Below are 21,842 nucleotides of genomic sequence, written 5' to 3' on the forward strand. Positions count from 1 at the left end.
TTAACTAGTCAAGACAGTTTAGAAAGAAATTCTTATTTACAATTTACCCCGGCCAAATCCTAACCTGGACAATGCTTGGCCAATAGTGTGCCGCCCAATGGGACTCCAATCACGGCCGGTTGTGATACAGCCTGGAATCGAACCAGGGTCTGTAGTGATACCTCTAGCACTGAGATGCCGTGCCTTACACCGCTGCACCACTCGGGAGCCCCCTGAGTGACTGGTTATAGTTGAAAAAGTAGATAGATGAAAAGATTGATTGAATGATTTGATTGGTTTATAGGATAGGACAGCCTGAACATTGGGTTGGTGTCTCTAGCTTGAACTATTCAAGAGTTACAATTATTGTTGTTGGGTATTATATGCTAATGTATTCTCATTTAAGTAGTAATAATTTATAGTGGAGACCAGAGCTAGTGCGAACCAGAGCTAGCTAGCTATGCCCAGGACCAGAGCTGGGGTCAGAGCTAGTGCAGACCAGATCGGTAGTTGTGGTCAGTAGTTCTGTAGTTGTGTTGCAGGTTCTTCGGACCCTACAGTATAGACATGGTCAGTACTTGTGTGGTTGTGGTCAGCATTTGTGCTTTTGTGGTCATTAGTTGTGCGGTTCAGTAGTTTTGTGATCAGTAGTTGTGTGGTTGTAGTCAGTAGCTGTGTAGTTCATTGGCTGTGGTCAGTAGTTGTGGTCAGTCATTTGGTAAGTACAGTTGAAGTCAGAAGTTTACACTTGGAGTCATTAAAACTTGTTTTTCAGCCACTCCACAAATTTCTTGTTAACAAACTATAGTTTTGGCAAGTTGGTTAGGACATCTACTTTGTGCATGACACAAGTAATTTTTCCAACAGTTGTTTACAGACAGATTATTTCACTTATAATTCACTGTATCACAATTCCAGTGGGTCAGAAAATGACATACACTAAGTTGACTGTGCCTTTAAACAGCTTGGAAAATTCCAGAAAATGATGTCATGGCTTTAGAAGCTTCTGATAGGTTAATTGACATAATTTGAATCAATTGGAGGTGTACCTGTTGATGCATTTCAAGGCATACCTTCAAACTCAGTACCTCTTTGCTTGACATCATGGGAAAATCAAATCAGCCAGGAACTCAGAAAAAAATTGTAGACCTCCACAAGTCTGGTTCATCCTTGGGAGCAATTTCCAAACGCCTGAAGGTACCACGTTCATCTGTACGAACAATAGTACGCAAGTATAAACACCATGGGACCACACAGCCGTCATACTGCTCAGGAAGGAGACACGTTCTGACTCCTAGAGATGAATGTACTTTGGTGCGAAAAGTGCAAATCAATCACAGAACATCAGCAAAGGACCTTGTAAAGATGCTGGAGGAAAAAGGTACAAAATGATCTATATCCACAGTAAAACTAGTGCTATGTCGACATTACCTCAGGCCCCTCAGGCTGCTCAGCAATGAAGAAGCCACTGCTCCAAAACCACCATAAATAATCCAGACTACGGTTTGCAACTGCACACGGGGACAAAGATCGTTCTTTTTGGAGAAATGTCCTCTGGTCTGATGAAACAAAAATAGAACTGTTTGGCCATAATGATCATTGTTATGTTTGGAGTGAAAAGGGAGAGGCTTGCAAGCCGAAGAACACCATCCCAACCATGAAGCACAGGAGGTGGCAGCATCATGTTGTGGGGGTGCTGGTGCACTTCACAAAATAGATGGCATGATGAGGAAGGACAATTATGTGGATATATTGAAGCAACATCTCAAGACATCAGTCAGGAAGTCAAAGCTTGGTCCAAATGGACAATGACCCCAAGCATACTTCCAAAGTTGTGGCAAAATGGCATAAGGACAACAAAGTCAAGGTATTGGAGTGGCCATCACAAAGCCCTGACCTCAATCCTATAGAACATTTATGGGCAGACCTGAAAAGGCATGTGTGAGCAAGGAGGCCTACAAACCTGACTCAGTTACACCAGCTCTGTCAGGAGGAATGGGCCAAAATTCACCCAACTTATTGTTGGAAGCTTGTGGAAAGCTACCTGTGACGTTTGACCCAAGTTAAACAATTTAAAGGCAATTGAGTGTATGTAAACTTCTGACCCACTGGGAATGTGATTAAAAAAATAAAAGCAGAAATAAATAATTCTCTCTACTATTATTCTGACGGTTCACATTCTTAAAATAAAGTGGTGGTCTAACTGACCTAAGACAGGGAATTGTTACTGGGATTAAATGTCAAGAACGAATGAAACACTCAGTTTAAATGTATTTGGCTAAGGTGTATGTAAACTTCCGATTTCAAATGTAGCTGTGTATTCAGTAGTTGTGTGGTTGTGGTCAGTAGTTTTGTAGTTGTGGTCAGTAGTTGTGTGTTTGTGGACAGCAGTTGTGGTCAATAGTTGTGGTCAGTGGTTTGGTAAGTAGCTGTGTATTCAGTAGTTGTTTGGTTGTGGTCAGTAGTTGTAGTCAGTAGTTTTGTGGTTTGTCTGTAGTTGTAGTCAGCATTTGTGGTTGTGGTCAGTAGTTATTTGGTTGTGTGGTCAGTAATTTAGTGGTTGTGGTCACTAGTTTAGGTCAGTAGTTATGTGGTCGTGGTAAGGAGTTGTGTTCAGTAGTTGTTGTCAGGAGTTATGGTCTGTAGTTGTGTTTTTTGTGGTCAGTAGCTGTGGGCATTATTTGTGTGGTTGTGGGTAGTAGTTTAGGTCAGTAGTTGTGGTCATTACGTTTTGGGCAGTAGTTTTTGTAAATAGTTGTTGTGGTCAGCAGTTGTGTGGTTGTGGTCAGTAGTTAGGGTCAGTAGTTATGGTTAGTAGTTGTGTAGTCAGTAATTGTGTGGTTGTGGTTCAGTAGTTGTGTGGTCAGCAGTTGTGGTCAGTAGTTAAGTGATTGTGGTCAGTTGTGGTCAGTAGTTTTAGTTATTAGATGTGGGCAGTAGCTGTGGTCAGTAGTTATGTGGTCATGGTCAGTATGTGGTCAGGAGTTGTGTTCAATAGTTGTGTAGTCAGTAATTGTGTGGCTGTAGTCAATAGTTGTGGTGAGTAGTTGTAGTCAGTAGTTTTGCGGTCAGTAGTTTAGTGATTGGTCAGTGGTTGTGTGGTCAGTATTTGTGGTCGGGAGTTGTGTGGTTGTGGCCAAGAGTTAGTCTGTAGGTGTGTTGTGGTCAGTAGTTGTAGGTAGTAGTGGTGGTCGGGAGTTATGCTCAGTAGTTGTGCTCAGTATTTGCGGTAAGTAGTTGTGTGGTCAGTAGTTGGTTGCAGTCAGTAGTTGTGTGATTGTGGTCAGTAGTTTTGGTCATTAGTTGTGTGGTTGTGGTCAGTAGTTGTGTGGTTGTGGTCAGCAGGTGTGTTCAGTAGTTGAGTCAGTAGTTATGGTCTGTAGTTGTGGTGTTGGGGTCGATATTTGTGTGGCTGTGGTCAGTAGTTGTGTGGTCAATAGTTGTGGTCAGTAGTTGTGTTCAGTGTCTAAACTACTTTTGTTGTCTTTGAAAACTGAAAGAAGTGCAATGAGAAGTGATGGGTGAAATATCTAGAGTGAATGGTGGCAATTGTTATCCGTTTGCTAGGCAACAGTTGCCTTGGCTACAGCCAGTATGAGGAACATTCTAACAAAGATGTGTGCTTTGAAACGAAATAAATACTGCACTCTGAACCACAAACATATTTGCTAGATTCATGATAGTGTTGTCAGACAAAGCAAGGAAAGTGAACTTTAAAACATGATGTATTGCTATTGAAATGTGCAGCTGTTGTTGGTAAGCAATGAATCTGCTAGCTTCTGACATAACTTACTGCATCCATAAAGAGAGAGGTTGATGGGTTACAGCTCTATCTATTGATTGGTAGAACCTATTCCTTATCCACTTTCCAATTTGAATAGCTTTTTTGGAAAGTGGTCAACATTTCAGTTATTTATAAAAAGTTACAAAAGCTGTTGATGCGGTTACTAAAACAGCGGTAAATTTTTATCGGAATATTTTTGTTCATCATTCAGATTTGAAAAGCAGAGAAGTAGAGGAAGATTTCATATGCTCTAACTTTTTGTCTAAGTTATTGGCCAAGTGGTCAAAATAGAGGATTTGTGTCAAAAGTTGCATTTACAGTGTGTTGGAAGTGAGGATGTCACAATGGGGCCTTTAGAATTATGAGGAATTGCCATGAAAGTGGTTGGAGGACAAAAATAAGAACAATAAAAATGTATAACTTAAAAAGTATAAAATCTATCAATAAATTGTAGGTAAGCACACTATTCCTGACCAATCTACACATTTTAAAGTTTGAAATTATTTTCTAGCTATTTTGTGTGGTTGTGGTAAGGGGAGAAGCGACCTAAATAATAATGGTAAAAAGTATGACGAAGATTTAAAGTTGAGACTTTTGCTTTGCAAGTCCCACCTAAAAACACTTCACTCTTGAAATGTAAGTCATAGAACTTTGGTTTTTAACTGCTGATGTGACTGTAAAACTGTTCTTTCCCCCCATTTGTGTTTCCCTCAGGTGTTCCGACACCGAGCTCGGAAATTCTGCGACATACCCTAAACATGCTGGTGCGAGAGAGGAAAATCTACCCAACACCTGAGGGCTACTTCATTGTCACTCCCCAGGCCTACTTTATCACCCCCAACCTCATCCGATCCAACAGCAAGTGGTACCACCTGGACGACCGGCAGCAACAACAACAACAGCAGCAGCAGTGTACCTCCCCACAGTCGGGCACCATCACGCCCTCCACCCCGGGCTGCACGAGGGAGAGGCCCAACCAGAAGAACCACGGTGACTCCTACAACACGTACCGCGATGATACACCCATTCCTCATGCCCCGGCTTACCAGAGGAAGTCTCCCAAGGAGCCTCGGGGAGAGCCCCCCTCCTACCCTGAGCCCCCTCCGGCTCCCGTTCAGACGTCACAGTTGCAAGAGCCTCTGATGGACAAGAGCAAGAGCAATGCCCCCTTCCCCTACAAGACTGACACGCTGACCAAAAAAAAGGAGGGCAGTGGTGGTGGCAGCAGTGCCGAGAAGCAATCAAAGAAATTTGGGCTGAAACTGTTCAGGATGAGCTTCAAGAAAGACAAGCTGAGGCAGCTGGCCACGTTCTCGGCCCAGTTCCCCCCAGAGGAATGGCCCCTCCGCGATGAGGACTCGCCTGTCATCACCATCCCCCGCACTGTGGAGATGGAGATCATCCGGCGGATCAACCCAGACCTGACGGTGGAGAATGTGGCACGCCACACGGCCGTGATGAAGAGGCTGGAGGAGGAGCGTGCCCAGAGGAGAAAAGCAGGCAGCTCGGCTGAGCACAGTGCACGCAGCCGGAGGAGTCGTGGTCACCGTCGGGTGCCGCACGGCAAGTCCCGTTCACACAGCAAGGCTCGCGTCTCCCGGGGTGGCCCGTCCGAGAGTTCCAACCTGGACATGGCCATGGTGGACAGGGATTACAGCCGCTTCTTCAGCCACTCGCTGGTGCGCTCCCCTCGTGAGGCCATGTACACATTGGAGCGCAAACGAAGCGGCGGGACTTACATAGTCCACAGTAACCCCAACATCACAGAGTCCCACTTCCCCGTCACCCCAGAGTGGGACGTGTCCGGAGAGTTGGCGAAAAGGAGGACAGAGATGCCTTTCCCCGAGCCCTCGCGTGGGACATCCAGCGGGAGAGTGCACCGAAGCCACAGTCAAACTCAAGAAGGAAGGAAGTCGCGCGACGAGATGCCCGATCAGGCTAAGGAGAGGTCGCACTCCATGGATAACGCTTTGAGCCCTCTGGGTGGAATGAGCACCTCTTTGGGGATGTCAGAGGACTATGAGCGGAGTCCCGACGAGCGGAGTCATTACTACACAGATGATGGGACTTTGCGGGCCTCCCAGAAGTCGTCCCACTACTCAAGGATCATGTTCTCGGCTGCCAAGTTCAACTCTGAAATGTATGTGCCTGATTTGGGGAAGGGGAGCTTAGGGAAGGGGAGCTTGGACGAGTCTAGGATCCGAAGCCCACTGGAAAGGAACAAGAGCAGAGACAGCTTGCCGGCCTACAGTGATCTGAAGGGACTCTCGCCCAAGCCCTCGGCGGACGACTACTTCCAGTGCAATACGTCGAACGAAACAATCCTTACCGCCCCTTCACCTCTGTCAAAAGCAGACCACGACACGTTAACCTCGTCTGAGGGAATCCGGAAGGGCACTCCGGCTGATCGCCACACCCCTCACCTTACCTCTCCCCTCACAATGGAATACAAAGAGGACTCTTTGGCAAAGGGACAAAACGGCTCAAAACGGCCAACACCAAGCCAGACCCCAGAGCCCATGCCTAATGGACGTTTGATACAACACCAACACAACGTAGACCCTGGAGGGGGAGGCGGTGGTGGTGGGGCAGACAAGAGGAAGGAGATCTTCAGCAAGGACACTTTGTTCAAGCCTCCACACAACGCGTTGACTGCAGGCTACGTGGAGGGCACCTACACCAAGTCGGGCACCCTGCGAAAGACCCCACACATCAAATCAGTCGATGTTCTTGACAATCTAGAGGCCCAGCAGCCTTCGAATTCAGCAGCTTCCCCCGCTTCCGCCCTGGGCCTCCAGGGCTCCGAGCCAGCGGTCCCGTCAGCCTCCGAGGCCGCCTTTGACTACTACAATGTGTCGGACGATGACGAGGAGGAGGAGGAGGAGGAGGTGGTGGTGGAGGAGGCCTCACGGGAGGAGTTAGTGGCGGCAGAGGTCAAAGGGCACGGGGAGGGTGAAGTCGGAACCATGCAGTGGCTTCTGGAGCGGGAGAAGGAGCGTGATCTGCAGCGCAAGTTTGAGACTAACCTCACACTGCTCAGCCCCAAGGAGACAGAGAACAGTAGCAGCCAGAAGTCAGCACACTCGGCACGTCTGGATAGCATGGACAGCAGCAGTGTGACTGTAGACAGTGGATTCAACTCCCCAAGGTAAGCTGAACCCAGTTTGTCCACTACAGCAACCAGAGGGTTATGACCAAAGAATACACATAGAAAGTGGATATCATCACAGTCTGTCAAATGTAAACAGCTGGAGGCAACTTGTAATTTTTTGAGGTATGTTTCATACACTCCGCTACGGATTTGAGATCAAATGTTTTATATGAGGCGACAGTACAAAATGTCACCTTTTATTCGAGGGTATTTTCATACATATCTGTTTTACCGTATAGATAACGAATGCACTTTATGTATCTAGTCCTCCATTTGAAGGTGTTGTGAGTTTTTGGACAAATTCACTTATAGTGTAATCAATTTCCTCAAAAGTTTACTATACAAACGCATTGGAAGGCACTTGTTGATCTCAAATACAAAATGCTGAAGGATAGAGCCAAATTAAAAGTTTTAGCTTTACTGTCCAAATAAATACGTATGTTTTTGACACGACATTGTTTTTAAAAATGTTTTATATAAATATTTTTATTGGACATATAAAGAAATACAAATTACAAATTGAACAGATACGTCCTTTTATCTCTACTTTTTGAAACACCTTCCTCCCTTTAACAACAAAAGCAGCATACATTTTTTATTTATTTTATTTCACCTTTATTTAACCAGGTAGGCAAGTTGAGAACAAGTTCTCATTTACAATTACGACCTGGCCAAGATAAAGCAAAGCAGTTCGACACATACAACACAGAGTTACACATGGGATAAACAAACATACAGTCAATAATGCAGTATTTAATACAATACATTAACATTTTTTAAAACTAATTTACAATTAGAGATAATATATAAATATACATAAGCACACAAGTACACATATACACGTACACAATGTGTATCCTGTTGGCCAAAATTCTTACTCCTGATCAATAGAGGGCAACTGTACAAAAAAGGAAATTAAAGGCTGCCATCTCAAATAAAAGTTATCAGTAGAGCCTCTCGAAGTGTATTACATTTTTTCTAAGTGTAGAAAAGACAGTAGATCTTTCAACCAAGATGATATAGTGGGAGGTTTGAAGGATTTCCAGTAAAGCAAGATCTGCAGACGGGCTATAAGGGAAGCAAAGGCTACAACGTCCGCTTTACTTTTAGTGAGACTAGGCAACAAAGATGGAACTCCAAATATACATTTGAAGTCGGAAGTTTACATACACTTAGGTTGGAGTCATTAAAACTTGTTTTTTTTTGTCTTATTAACACAAAATAGTTTTGCCAAGTCAGTTAGGACATCTACTTTGTGCATGACACAATTTTTCCAACTATTGTTTACAGGCAGATTATTAAGTCACTGCATCACAATTCCAGTGGGTCAGAAGTTAACATACTTAAGTTAACAAGACTGTGCCTTTAAACAGGCGTAGAAAATTCCAGAAGCTGTTAGGCTAATTGACATCATTTGAATCAATTGGGGGTGTATGTGTGGATGTATTTCAAGGCCTACCTTCAAACTCAGTGCCTCTTTGCTTGACATCATGGGAAAATCAAAAGAATTCAGCCAAGACCTCAGAAAAAAATTGTAGACCTCCACAAGTCTGGTTCATCCTTGGGAGCAATTTCCAAATGCCTGAAGGTACCACGTTCATCTGTACGAACAATAGTACGCAAGTATAAACACCATGGGACCACGCAGCCGTCATACCGCTCAGGAAGGAGACGTGTTCTGTCTCCTAGAGATGAATGTACTTTGGTGCGAAAAGTGCAAATCAATCCCAGGACAGCAGCAAAGGACCTTGTGAAGATGCTGGAGGAAACAGGTACAAAAGTATCTTTATCCACAGTAAAACGAGTCCTATATAACCTGAAAGGCCTTTCAGCAAGGAAGAAGCCACTGCTCCAAAACTGCCATAAAAAAGCCAGACTAAGGTTTGCAACTGCACATGGGGACAAAGATCGTACTTTTTGGAGAAATATCCTCTGGTCTGATGAAACAAAAATAGAACTGTTTTCTCCTTAATGACCATTTTTATGTTTGGAGTAAAAAGCGGGAGGCTTGCAAGCCGAAGAACACCATCCCAACTGTGAAGCACAGGGGTGGCAGCATCATGTTGTGGGGGTGCGTTGCTGCAGGAGGGACTGGTGCATTTCACAAAATAGATGGTATGATGAGGAAGGACAATTATGTGGATATATTGAAGCAACATCTCAAGACATCAGTCAGGAAGTTAAAGCTTGGTTGCAAATGTGTCTTCCAAATGGACAATCAAATCAAATCAAATTTATTTATATAGCCCTTCGTACATCAGCTGATATCTCAAAGTGCTGTACAGAAACCCAGCCTAAAACCCCAAACAGCAAGCAATGCAGGTGTAGAAGCACAGTGGCTAGGAAAAACTCCCTAGAATGGCCAAAACCTAGGAAGAAACCTAGAGAGGAACCAGGCTATGTAGGGTGGCCAGTCCTCTTCTGGCTGTGCCGGGTGGAGATTATAACAGAACATGGCCAAGATGTTCAAATGTTCATAAATGACCAGCATGGTCGAATAATAATAAGGCAGATCAGTTGAAACTGGAGCAGCAGCACGGTCAGGTGGACTGGGGACAGCAAGGAGTCATCATGTCAGGTAGTCCTGGGGCATGGTCCTAGGGCTCAGGTCCTCCGAGAGAGAGAAAGAAAGAGAGAAGGAGAGAATTAGAGAACGCACACTTAGATTCACACAGGACACCGAATAGGACAGGAGAAGTACTCCAGATATAACAAACTGACCCTAGCCCCCCGACACATAAACTACTGCAGCATAAATACTGGAGGCTGAGACAGGAGGGGTCAGGAGACACTGTGGCCCCATCTGAGGACACCCCCGGACAGGGCCAAACAGGAAGGATATAACCCCACCCACTTTGCCAAAGCACAGCCCCCACACCACTAGAGGGATATCTTCAACCACCAACTTACCATCCTGAGACAAGGCTGAGTATAGCACACAATGACCCCAAGCATACTTCCAAAGTTGTGGCAAATGGCTTAAGGACAACAAAGTAAAGGTATTGGAGTGGCCATCACAAAGCCCTGACCTCAAACCTATAGATAATATGTGGGCAGAACTGAGAAAGCGTGTGCGTGCGAGCAAGGATGCCTACAAACCTGACTCTGTCAGGAGGAATGGGCCAAAATTCACCCAACTTATTTTGGGAAGCTGATGGAAGGCTACCTGTAACATTTGACCCAAGTTAAACAATGTAAAGGCAATGCTACCAAATACTAATTGAATGTATGTAAACTTCTGACCCACTGGGAATGTGATGAAATAAATAAAAGTTTAAATAAATCATTTTCTGTACTTTTATTCTGGCATTTCACATTCTTAAAATAAAGTGGTGATCCTAACTGACCTAAAACAGGGCATTTTTACTGGGATTAAATGTCAGGAATTGTGAAAAACTGAGTTTAATTGTATTTGGCTAAGGTGTATGTTAGCTACACTTGAAGTCGGACGTTATTAGAGGACAAGGCTACAGGTCAGTATCTCAAATTTGAGAGAGAGTATTAAAACAGGATGACCAATACTCTGACAGCTTAGAACATGAATAAAACAGAGTTTGGTCTGCCGGAGAGAATGAACGTCTATCACGTGTCGTTCGTGTCTGGGAGGAATTTACTATGTTTTTCTTTGTTGTAATGAAGTCTGTACAAGACTTTGAACTGAATGAAACTTAACCGAGCACATGAGGATGTGGAGTTAACCCTAAGAAGGTCCTCCTCCCACCAGTCATCTGCCAGGTCAAGTTCAAGTTCACTACCCCAGTCTTGATTTAGTTTATTGGAGAGTGTTCAGAGGAAAGCACAATGTCATATAATCTAGAAATCAGAGCTAAACGACTCCACAGGAGGGACAAAATCTCCTCTAGCAACATCTTGGGAGGCAGTTTGAGGAAAGGTGGGAAAAATGAGAGCGAACAAAGTTACGGGCTTGAAAATAACGGAAAAGATGATGAGAATTAGAAAAAAAGAATGAGCCAGATTAGATTTAGAGATGAGATCATTAAAACTGTCAAACATCCCATCTAAAAATACATCTTTGAAACAAACCAAACCGCTCTCATGCCACAAAACCAAAAAAGCCTGGTGGAGTTTGGAGGGTAAAAATAGGTGGTTGTTACACGTGGGGTTTAGGAGAGAAGTTAAGGTCCCCGCCGAAGATGAGGCGGTGGGTGTCAAGATTAAGGAGGCTAAAAGAGATGTCATAAATCTAGTGTCATCCCAGTTAGGGGTGAAACATTCACAAGTACTACAGGGGTTTGGAAGAGGGTGCCACTAACTATTGCATAAGGATCTGAAATGATCTGTGAGGGTGAAAACTGTACTCGTTTGTGAATCACTATTGCTGTTCCTCTGACTTTGCCGTTAAACATGTGAATGAAAAACCTGTCCAACCCATGCTTTACGCAATCAAGTATGGTCATTTCTTGAAGAAATGCAATATCAGTATCCAGGCTCTTCAGATGTGAAAATACTCTGGCACGCTTAATTTCCCCCCCACAACCGCAAATGCTTCATGTCACCAGTCTGACTGGAAGCCGCAAGATACCATCCTGACTTGTTGTTGAACTAGACATTAATCTTCATAAGAGGAGAAGTCAAATGAAAAAGAAAGAGGAAAAGAGAGATTGAGAGAGGAGCAGCATAAAAAAATATATACAAATCCTCTAAAAAAGCAGAGCACAAGAATCTTTGGATAATGCCAACATAAAGCCCTCTCACCATCCCGAACATTCCAAACATACACAAAAATAAAAATGATAGTACAATACACTTCAAAGAAGAAAAAAAATGAAAACATACAAATCCTAAACTCGTCATTATTAACGAGACGAGTAGCAGGAATTCTTTTATTCAGCATCCGTTGATTACCCTACATCTCTGTGAGGTCAAAAAAGAAGGTGCGATCGGTGGCATTTCAATGTCCATAAAATGTAGTCCACTAGGTGTCGCCACAGGGCTGAGTAATGAGAAACATTTTAAATTAACCAGTAGGCTATGAAAAGTATCGCCCCCTGAATTGTTAAATTGTTAAACGTCCTAAGGAGGAAACAATAAATAAAAGTATACAAACGGACAACTAGTATTTTGGATATGTACAATTAAGCAAACAAACCGTGGGTCTAAACTCTTCAGCTAGTGCAACAAATAAACAACAAGAGTACAGTTGGAAGAGAGGAGTGATATTATTAGACTCTAATATCGTAGTGGAGACAAAGAAAAAGGGAATGTAACTGAGGACCGTCTGTGACCAACATCACCAACTATGGCCAACATAAGCCACGGTAGTTCAGAATGTCCATAAAAAAAAATAGTAAAAAATACAATTAAAATAACGGTGGACAGGATCGGTGTCTAACTAGCTAGTAACATTAGTATCCAAAATGATCTAAAGGCTGCCAAACTGCAATGTAGGCTATAGATTGCTATTAGTGGTGCAGCAAGTTCAAAGCTTTAGTAAAAAGAAAGAAATCAAAATGCTTTTAAAAAGCGATTGCCTTTGATTAAGAAACTGAACAAGATCAAATGGAAGTTTAAAGAGCAGTGAGACAGCGTAGTGTGTAATTGTCAACAACACAAACGAGTTATGTGCTGCTTCAAACATACTTACTGTAGCCAGCAAGCTTTAGCATATTTTTTATTTTACCTTTATTTAACTAGGCAAGTCAGTTAAGAAAAAATGCTTATTTCCAATGACGGCCTAGGAACAGTGGGTTAACTGCCTTGTTCAGGGGCAGAACGACAGATTTGTACCTTGTCAGCTCGGGGATTCAATCTTGCAACCTTTCGGTTACTAGTCCAACGCTCTAATCACTAGGCTACGCTGCCGGATTGTTTCCCTTAGAAACGGATCAATAGATGGCCCTAGATGTATACTTACCAGTCAAAATTTTTAGAACACCTACTCATTCAAGGGTTTTTCTTTATTTTAACAATTTTCTACATTGTAGAATAATACTGAAGACATCAAAACTTTGAAATAACACATATGGAATCATGTAGTAACCAGAAAAGTGTTAAACAAATCAAAATATATTATATATTGGAGATTCTTCAAAATAGCCACCCTTTGCCTTGATGACAGCTTCGCATCGCACACTCTTGGCATTCTCTATACTAGCTTCATGAGGCAGTCGCCTGGAATGCATTTCAATTAACAGGTGTGCCTTCTCAAAACTTAATTTGTGGAATTTTTTCCTTCATAATGCGTTGGAGCCAATCAGTTGTGTTGTGACAAGGTAGGGAGGGTATACAGAAGATAGGTAAAATACCAAGTCCATTATGGCAAGACCAACTCAAATAAGCAAAGAGAAACGACAGTCCATTACTTTAGGACATGAAGGTCAGTTAATACGTAACAACATTTTTTTACATTTAAGTTTCTTCAAGTGCAGTCGTAAAAACCATCAATCGCTATGATGAAACTGGCTCTCTTGAGGACCGCCACAGGAAAGGAAGACCCAGAGTTACCTCTGCTGCAGATGATAGGTTCATTAGAGTTACCAGTGTCAGAAATTGCAGCCCAAATAAATGCTTCACAGTTGAAGTAACAGACACATCTCAACATCAACTGTTCAGAGGAGACTGCGTGAATCAGGCCTTCATTGTCTAATTGCTGCACAGAAACCACTACTAAAGGACACCAATAAGAAAAGAGACTTGCTTGGGCCAAGAAACACGAGCAATGGACATTAGACCGGTGGAACTTTGGTCTGGAGTCCAAATGTGAGATTTTTGGTTCCAACCGTCATCTTTGTGAGACGCTGTGTGGGTGAAGGGATGATCGCTGCATGTGTATTTCCCACCGTAAAGCATGGAGGAGGAGGTGTTATGGTGTGGGGGTGCTTTGCTGGTGACACTGTCAGTGATTTATTTAGAATGCAAGGCACACAACCAGCATGGCTACCACAGCATTCTGCAATGATACGCCATTCCATGTGGTTTGGCTTTGTGGGACCATAATTTGTTTTTCAACAGGACAATGACCCAACACAACTCTAGGCTGTGTAAGGGCTATTTGACCAAGAAGGAGAGTGATGAGTGCTGCATCAGATGACCTGTCCTCCACAATCCCCCGAACTCAACCCAATTGAGATGGTTTGAGATGAGTTGGACCGCAGAGTGAAGGAAAAGCATTCCAAGTTAAGCTGGTTGAGAGAATGCCAAGAGTGTGCAAAGCTGTCAAGGCAAACGATGAAAATAAAACCTAACATAACTCAAACGGAAAGCATTTGCATTTCTGCGCATACCAGTCAGTGCTGAGAGGGAAGCATCTCAAATATAAAATATATTTTGATTCTTTTAACACTTTTTTTTGTTACTGCATGATTCCATATGTGTTATTTCATTGTTTTGATGTCTTCACTATTATTCTACAATGTTGATAATAGTGCAAATAAAGAAAAACACTTGAATGAGTAGGTGTTCTAAAACTTTTGACCGGTAATGTATGTAGCCTAGTGTCCACACGGTCACTAGAACTAATGTTACCCACATAATACAGGCAGGTGAGAAATCATCCCAATTCAGGAATTCAATGTATGTGCTGTCGGTAGAAGGACTCAGCTTCTTCAGGAGTTTCGAAAAATGGACCTTGCCGTTAAAGGTGACACGAAGACAGGCAGGATAAATCACCCCAAAGTGGATTCCCTTCTTGTACAGAATGGACTTGATGAATAGAAAACCTGTACAAAATAAAACATATTCCAAAATGCATCCGCTGTTTGCAATTAGGCACTAAAGTAATATTGCAAAAACCGTTGCAAAGCAATTACATTTTTGTCCTGAATACAAAGTGTTATGCTTGGGGGGAATCCATTACAACAAGTTACTGAGTACCACTCTCCATATTTTCAAGCATAGTGGTGGCTGCATCATATTATGGGTATGCTTGTAATTGTTACGGACTGGGTAGTTTTTCAGGATAAAAAAAGAAACGGAATGGCGCTCAGCACAGGCAAAATCCTAGAGGAAAACCTGGCTCAGTCTGCTTTCCACCAGACACAGCAGGACAATAACCTAAAACACAAGGCCAAATTTACACTGTATCTTACCAAGAAGCCAGTGAATGTTCCTGAGTGGCTGAGTTAGTTTTGATTTAGATCTGCTTGAGAATCTATGGCAAGACCTGAAAATTGTTGAATTGCAATGATCAATTTGACAGAGCTTGAAGATTTTTGAAAATAATAATGGGCAAATGTTGCATAATCCAGGTATTCAAAGCTCTTCGAGACACCCAGAAAGACTCACAACTGTAATCGCTACCAAAGGTGATTCTAACATGTTTGTTAGTGTTTTATTTTTCATTAATCTTTTACAAATGTTAGAATTTTTCTTCCACTTTGACATTAGAGTATTTTGGTATAGATCCTTCACAAAAAAATATATAATTAAATCAATTTTAATCCCACTTTGTAACACAACAAAATGTGGACAAAGTCAAGGTGTGTGAATACTTTAGAGGTTAATGCTAACCAGCAGTGTTGAGCAGAATTTTATGTTTTACACTTGTTGATTTCTATTCCTTTGCTTTTACTGGTATGTAGTGACATTTAGTGGTAGTTGCAGATGTCAATGTTACAGTGCCGCTGGTCGCCCCAGGTACATTTGTTATTGTTTTTTTGTTTTGTTGACTAAATGGAGGAGAAGAGCATCCAAATGGAGGTGAGCATCATGGTAAAAACAATTGCTGCACATATTCGCTGTTCTATCTCACATGCAATGACGTCTGAGGGAAAACTGTGTTGTTGTAATATCTGAAATGGACATGGCAGTTTCACCATTGAGGATTACAGCTTTAATAATTTACATAAAGCAGATGTGAGCGTTAATCTAAATGGTGTTTTGAGTCCTGTTGATTATGATGCCAAATTGAAACATAAAACTTCAATGTGTCTGTTAATGTAGCTTATCCCCAAAAAACTGATTTTAATTTGACCAGATATACACCCTGATTGAAGCCTCTACACTTTGGCTGTAGTCTCTGCTGCTTTGTCCTGTTGTTTGGAACTCTTCCTTATGGATGTGGCACTAATGAATGTATTATGTCAGGGGTGTCAAACTCAATCACCTCCAAGGGCCATATTGAAATAACACAAATTCACAGTCCAGACATAACCTATATACCCTTACCCTTTATATAATGTCCATTAAAAAAGTACATTGAATTCTGTATATAGCATTTTAACAGAAATAAAACAAAAGAGAGAAAAAATATTTGTCCAGCCTTTACTGCAATGCTTGCAGATGTGCATAATATGCTACGACACTAATCAAAAACTATTTAAAAACGGAAAATAACAAAAATGTAGTTTGGTTGTTGTAGCATTTAAACTTTAAACATGTTTTACATTTGTCTTGCTGCATGGATCACCAGTTCGGTTGAATGCAGCATTGCTGTATGGCAGTGGTGGGAAAAGTACTCAATTGTCATACTTGAGTCAAAGTAAAGATACCTTAATAGAAAATGACTCAAGTAGAGGTGAAAGTCACCCAGTAAAATACTACTTGAATAAATGTCTAAAAGTATTTGGTTTTAAATATACTTAAGTATCAAAAGTACATGGAATTGCTCAAATGTACTCAAGTATCAAAAGTTAAAGTTAAATTAGAAATAATTTCAACTTCCTGATATTAAGCAAACCAGACGGCATATTTTTTTTTATTATTTTTTTTTTAGCCAGGTGCACACTCCAACACTCAGATATAATTTACAAACGAAGCATTTGTGTTTAGTGAGTCTGCCAGATCAGAGGCAGTAGGGATGACCAGGGATGTTCCATTTTCCTGTCAAAATGTAACGAGTACTTTTGGGTGTAAGGGAAAAATACATTATTTTCTTTAGGAATGTGGTGAAGTAAAAGGAGCCAAAAATATAAATAGTAAAGTACAGATACCCCCAAAAACTACATAAGTAGTACTTTATAGTATTTTTACTTAGGTACTTTACACCCCTGCTGTATGGTGCCCTGGAAATGTATTGTAGTTGAGTAGCGAGCCTCGGCTACTGCGCAGATGTTGCCGTAATAGGACTACGTTTACCCTTTGTATGGTGTTTTGTTGCAGGTTTAGTTTTTTGGTTATTCATTGTCAAGCTTTAAAAACCAAAGCCAGACTACAACATTTTAGTAGACTAGGATGTGGTATGTGTCTGTGCACTTTCCCTCCGATGCACTCTATAAACAGGACACACTTAAGCAGCGCAATTTGGGTTCGTATCAGGTTGTAATTTCATACACTTTTAACTCATCATACTCACGTGTGTCCTAATTTATACTGACGTGTGTAACTTTTTGTCAACCAATATGACACTTTCTGTAGTACAGCAATAACAACACGCTTAAACTTTCGGGCCGGTAGAAGATTCAATCAGTGCCATTAAGGAGAACAATTGGGAATGGTGCAAATGTTTAGTGATGATATGATACAGCACACTGGTTGGCTCGTAGGTGTATGTGTGTCTGTGTGTCTGGAAGGAGGTGTGTGTGTGTGTGTGGGTCAAGGAAGAAAAGTGTGTGGCAATGCACTGCCATTGGTGCACAGCACGTTGGCTGTGCCTAAATGAATTGACAACCCAAACCATTGCCCAGGCCAGATAGAAATGTGTCACGGGCTGGATCTGGCCAGCGGGCCTTGTGTTTGACACACAGGGTTTGAGATAGTCAAATGTCAAATGTACACATTACCTTGAAAGAAGTCTTTGGACAAGGAGAGACTGCAATCCATGCTTTGGTTTATATAAACTAGCCACCAACCGCTAATATTATTCTAACCAAAACACAATGTCCCCAAGTTAGCATGGTTTAAATTGCATGCCCAAATCCTCCCCAAGTAACTTTCAACTAAGTCATAAAGCTACACAATCACATTTTTGGTTAGAAAATGAAAAGCTGTCGGTGGCAGTGGCTAGTTTACTTCCCACTTATTGCAAGTCTCTGTTGTCCCCATCCTCTAATTCTCTTTCTGTCCTCTCCTTCTCTTTACTCCACCACGGATGTGTCTCCGTCTCACTGTCGTGACAGGACACGTGAAAGCCTGGCTTCCAACACGTCGAGCATCATGGAGAGCAATAGACGACAGAATCCAGCATTGAGTCCGGGCCACATGGGCACCACCAGCATTGGTCCGCCTTTCAGCTTTCGCACCATCCCAGAACCCCCCCATACCGCACAGCCTGAGAAACTGCAGAAGTCTTCAACCTGCCTGGCATCCATCACCAGCGTCTGACCTGACATACAGACAGACATACATCAAGGCCTGAAATGGAGGACGTGGATTATTAAGGTTATGGTAGGGACCATTGGGGGTAATAGGGGGGGTGGAGAAGGCAGAAGTTGGGTCACGTTGTGCCCCCACCTTCTCCTCACCCATCCAGACACACATGTCCACCCTCCCTCACCCAACCCCCAGAAAATCCAACTACTACTGGGACTGTTAACCACACAGGCATGGCTTCCAGAGACTGTTCCCACAGCTTCAAAACTTCACTGCAAAAAACAAACAAACAAAATGACAACCACAAAATGAAGAAACTATCTTGACCTTGATTCATTTTGTCTCCCATTGCAAGAGAGCCAATCAGGAATTATCTTGATTTGGATTATATTGACTTTAATTTTGTTTTTGGGACAGATTTCCAGATTCCTCAATGTTGGTATTAGAGAAATGTAGTCACATTTTGGAAAATCTATACTTTTACGTGTTATTTCCAATCCATGTCCAATGAAATGTTTTCTATCAAGAATTATAAATAATTTATCAGGAGAATTATCTTATTTGTATGTTGATGTTGATGCACAGTATTAAAAATAATGAAGGAAGAGATAAGGAGGTGGAAAGGCAAAATGTCAGAGGTTCCAATTTGTGTAGTGCAAAGCAAAATAGGCTATTGTAGTTCTATCCATACAGTATCATTTATTCATAAGTACAATAATGTATACTCAAAACTTTTTTTATATTTAAGTGACTGAAACGAAATCATTCAAATGAATAATGACAATTTAGTAAGGGAAACGGTTGTTTTACATTGTTAGTTGAATTATTACGTTTCCATCCTGGAGCACTAATGTGCCTTTTCTGTGGTATTTATGACTAAATAAAAAAAATATTGAAAAAATTCTTTATCCAACACATAATCTCAGGTCATAAGAATTTATTCTCTTGAACACACGCACACACACACTCTGTGATCTTGTTGGTGGTGTGTGAGGAGTTTGCCTTGCTGATCAGTGGCGCTCTGAGTGTTGTAATTGGTTTGAAAGGACTTGACTTTTCTGTTTGTTTCAGATGTGTTTGCCTTTTCACTACATGTTTGCCAGAGTGTGCATAGATGAACCATAAAATGGTTGCAGCGGGTGCAAATTGTAACTATATATCCCAGGGGTATAGGACAGACAAACACCTTGTTTCCCTAAACATGTTTATCACTATCATTGCCAGAGCCATCAAGGCATTTATACAACTTATGTCTGCGGTATTTCTCCTTAAGTGTTGTTTCATGAAATTGACCAGCTACTAAATTGTCTTGCCAATTGCAAAATCTCACAAAAATATTAGAGCATGCGGAATAGCGATGGCTACCTTGCAAGAGAAGAGTGAAGAGTTATTGCAGTCCTGCCTCTTTATTCACAATATTGTTTGTATCACAATACTGTAAGTATCGTGTTTTGGGAATTTGTTTTTCTTGTACAGGTGCTAAGATTTCTATATGAAACGCTCGATTCCATCCTTAATGCTGAAGATCTGCTTTTTAGCATGATTGACAATTAAAGGCAATGGTTTGAAAGGACTTTACTTTTCTGTAAATTGTCCTGAAACAAGTATCAAAGCTACATTAGGGGTTAAGTTAATTACCCCCCACATGCAGAATTGCAATGTGCATTATTGAAGGAATTTAAATATGTATGGTGCCCATAAAACACAGTAAGTTTATCAATCTTGCATGATAGTGATCAATTAATGAACTACACATCCAATTGTACAATTGTATTCACTTCTACTTTGAAACTCTTTTTTTGAAGTTATGCAGTCTCCTCCCAGTGGTCAAAAATGTTGGTTGAAATGTGATTAAAGTTATGTCATATAACCTGATTACAACCAGTTAAAGATACCTTTTTCTTAACATCAAGATGCCTGGGAAAGACTGCATAACCGGAATACAAGGTAAAGGCGTCTTTTTATGGTAGCTAAAGAAAACTATAAAAACATAATTTTACAATCATTAGCTAATGACATCACAAATGATGACTATGACATCACAAAATCACAAAATGTGAACTTGACCTCAGTACAACCAGTTTAGCCCGCTGAGACGATCGTAAGGCTAGAAGATTTAATTTTTGTCATGACAAAAATGTGTTCATTATAAAACAAGTGACATATCAATATGCCCATGAATGTCATACATCACAAAGGCTATGTCAATCACTAATCAATGTCTGGTAACTTTAGTCCAATGGATGATCAGGATCACACTTGATAAAAGATTATGTGAAATCCCTAGAATATTATCGAGTTAATAACAGTGAGACGGAGTGGAGACAAAGGGAAAGATTAAATAATGGATAATGTAGATTAATCAGTATAATCATAGATTTTGTTCACAGCCACCATACAAAACTAGCTTGCTTATTCAAGCCAGTTGCTGTGGCCGTAGTTAGTTAGTTTTGTTTTTCTGACGTGTCTTTAGTATGATGTCTGCTATCAGAAATGGGACGGGAACAATTTCTGGCCTTTTGGTAGCCTGTTTGATTGACAGGAGTCTTCCTTAGTCTATACTCATTTATTGATAGTCTTGCTCACCAAAGGCAGGACGCAACATTTAGGAAGTTATAGATAATGAGGGTTGTTTGTAAAAGTTTCTAACTGCTTACAAATAAATGTTGTGATGGGAGCAACAATCAGAAAATGTTTAAACATTACCTACATAATTTAGGATGATTAGCCCTGAAGGTCTAATGAGCATCTTATCTAACTAAAACATTAAGGTGAAACTGCTGGTAACTTATCTAAAGACATTTATTTCATGGCTTATAAGCTATACTAGCCAAAGTTCATGAGATAATTATACTGTATGTCCTTTTATTTAAATTATTTTTAAAGAAGGGAATGCAATGCCACGTTCAAAGTTAGACATTTAGCAATGAAAATACATTTACTATAGGCTATACTAGAGAACATCTACAAGTGATGCTTTTGGATTGTTGAAAATCTTTGAAGTCAGTAAGAAAACCAGATAGGGGTTCAAATACCATTTGAAATCTCTCAAATACTTTGAGCTTTTGCATCAGCCTGCCTGGTGTGCCAGGAGGGTGCCGTTTGCACTTTTGGGACTTTTGCAACAAGCAAACTCAATCAAGCACAACTAAGGTATTTGAAATTATTTTATCCTAGGTCTGAAGAACCTGGACCTCATGATTAGATTTCTTTCAGTGAATGTGTGCCTCGAGTGATTTGACTATAGCCGGTTGACAAATGTTACGGTACTCCATTTTGGGGTAAGCTATGCTTTTGGCCAAGGCATATTAGAGAGCTATACTGTACATCTGGCAAGTGAAGCTAATAAAGTACCTGCTAAAGGAAAGTCATGGGCGCAAGGATGACTGGATCCAGATTCCTACATTATTTTCACATACAATGACAAAAAAAAGTATGTGAACCCTTTGGATTTCTGCATAAATTTGACATAGATGAAGATCAGATACAAAGTCACAACAATAGACAAACACAGTGTTCTTAAACTAATAACACACAAATTATTGTATTTTTCTTGTCTATATTGAATACATAATTTAAACATTCAAAGTGTAGGTTGGAAAAAGTATGTGAACCCCTAGGCTAATGACTTCTCCAAAAGCTAATTAGAGTCAGGAGTCAACTAACCTGGAGTCGAATCAATGAGACGAGATTGGATATTTTGGTTAGAGCTGCCCTTGC

The 21,842-nt window shown here is 41.2% G+C and overlaps 1 protein-coding gene across 1 annotated transcript in view; it reads left to right on the forward strand.

Moving 5' to 3' along the window:
* The window catches only part of LOC110497498 (storkhead-box protein 2), a 47,425-nt gene extending 27,587 nt beyond the window's left edge, over positions 1-19,838 (forward strand). Inside the window, exons 3-4 of the mRNA XM_021573630.3 lie at positions 4,478-6,911; positions 17,930-19,838. Coding sequence (XP_021429305.3) covers positions 4,478-6,911; positions 17,930-18,134 — 2,639 coding nt within the window. The 3' untranslated portion in view covers positions 18,135-19,838. The remainder of the gene's footprint in view (positions 1-4,477; positions 6,912-17,929) is intronic.
* The last annotated feature ends 2,004 nt before the right edge of the window (positions 19,839-21,842 follow it).

The sequence above is a fragment of the Oncorhynchus mykiss genome, chromosome 19, assembly GCF_057628025.1.
Source record: "Oncorhynchus mykiss isolate SJ-2025 chromosome 19, ASM5762802v1, whole genome shotgun sequence".
NCBI classification, from domain to species: domain Eukaryota; kingdom Metazoa; phylum Chordata; class Actinopteri; order Salmoniformes; family Salmonidae; genus Oncorhynchus; species Oncorhynchus mykiss.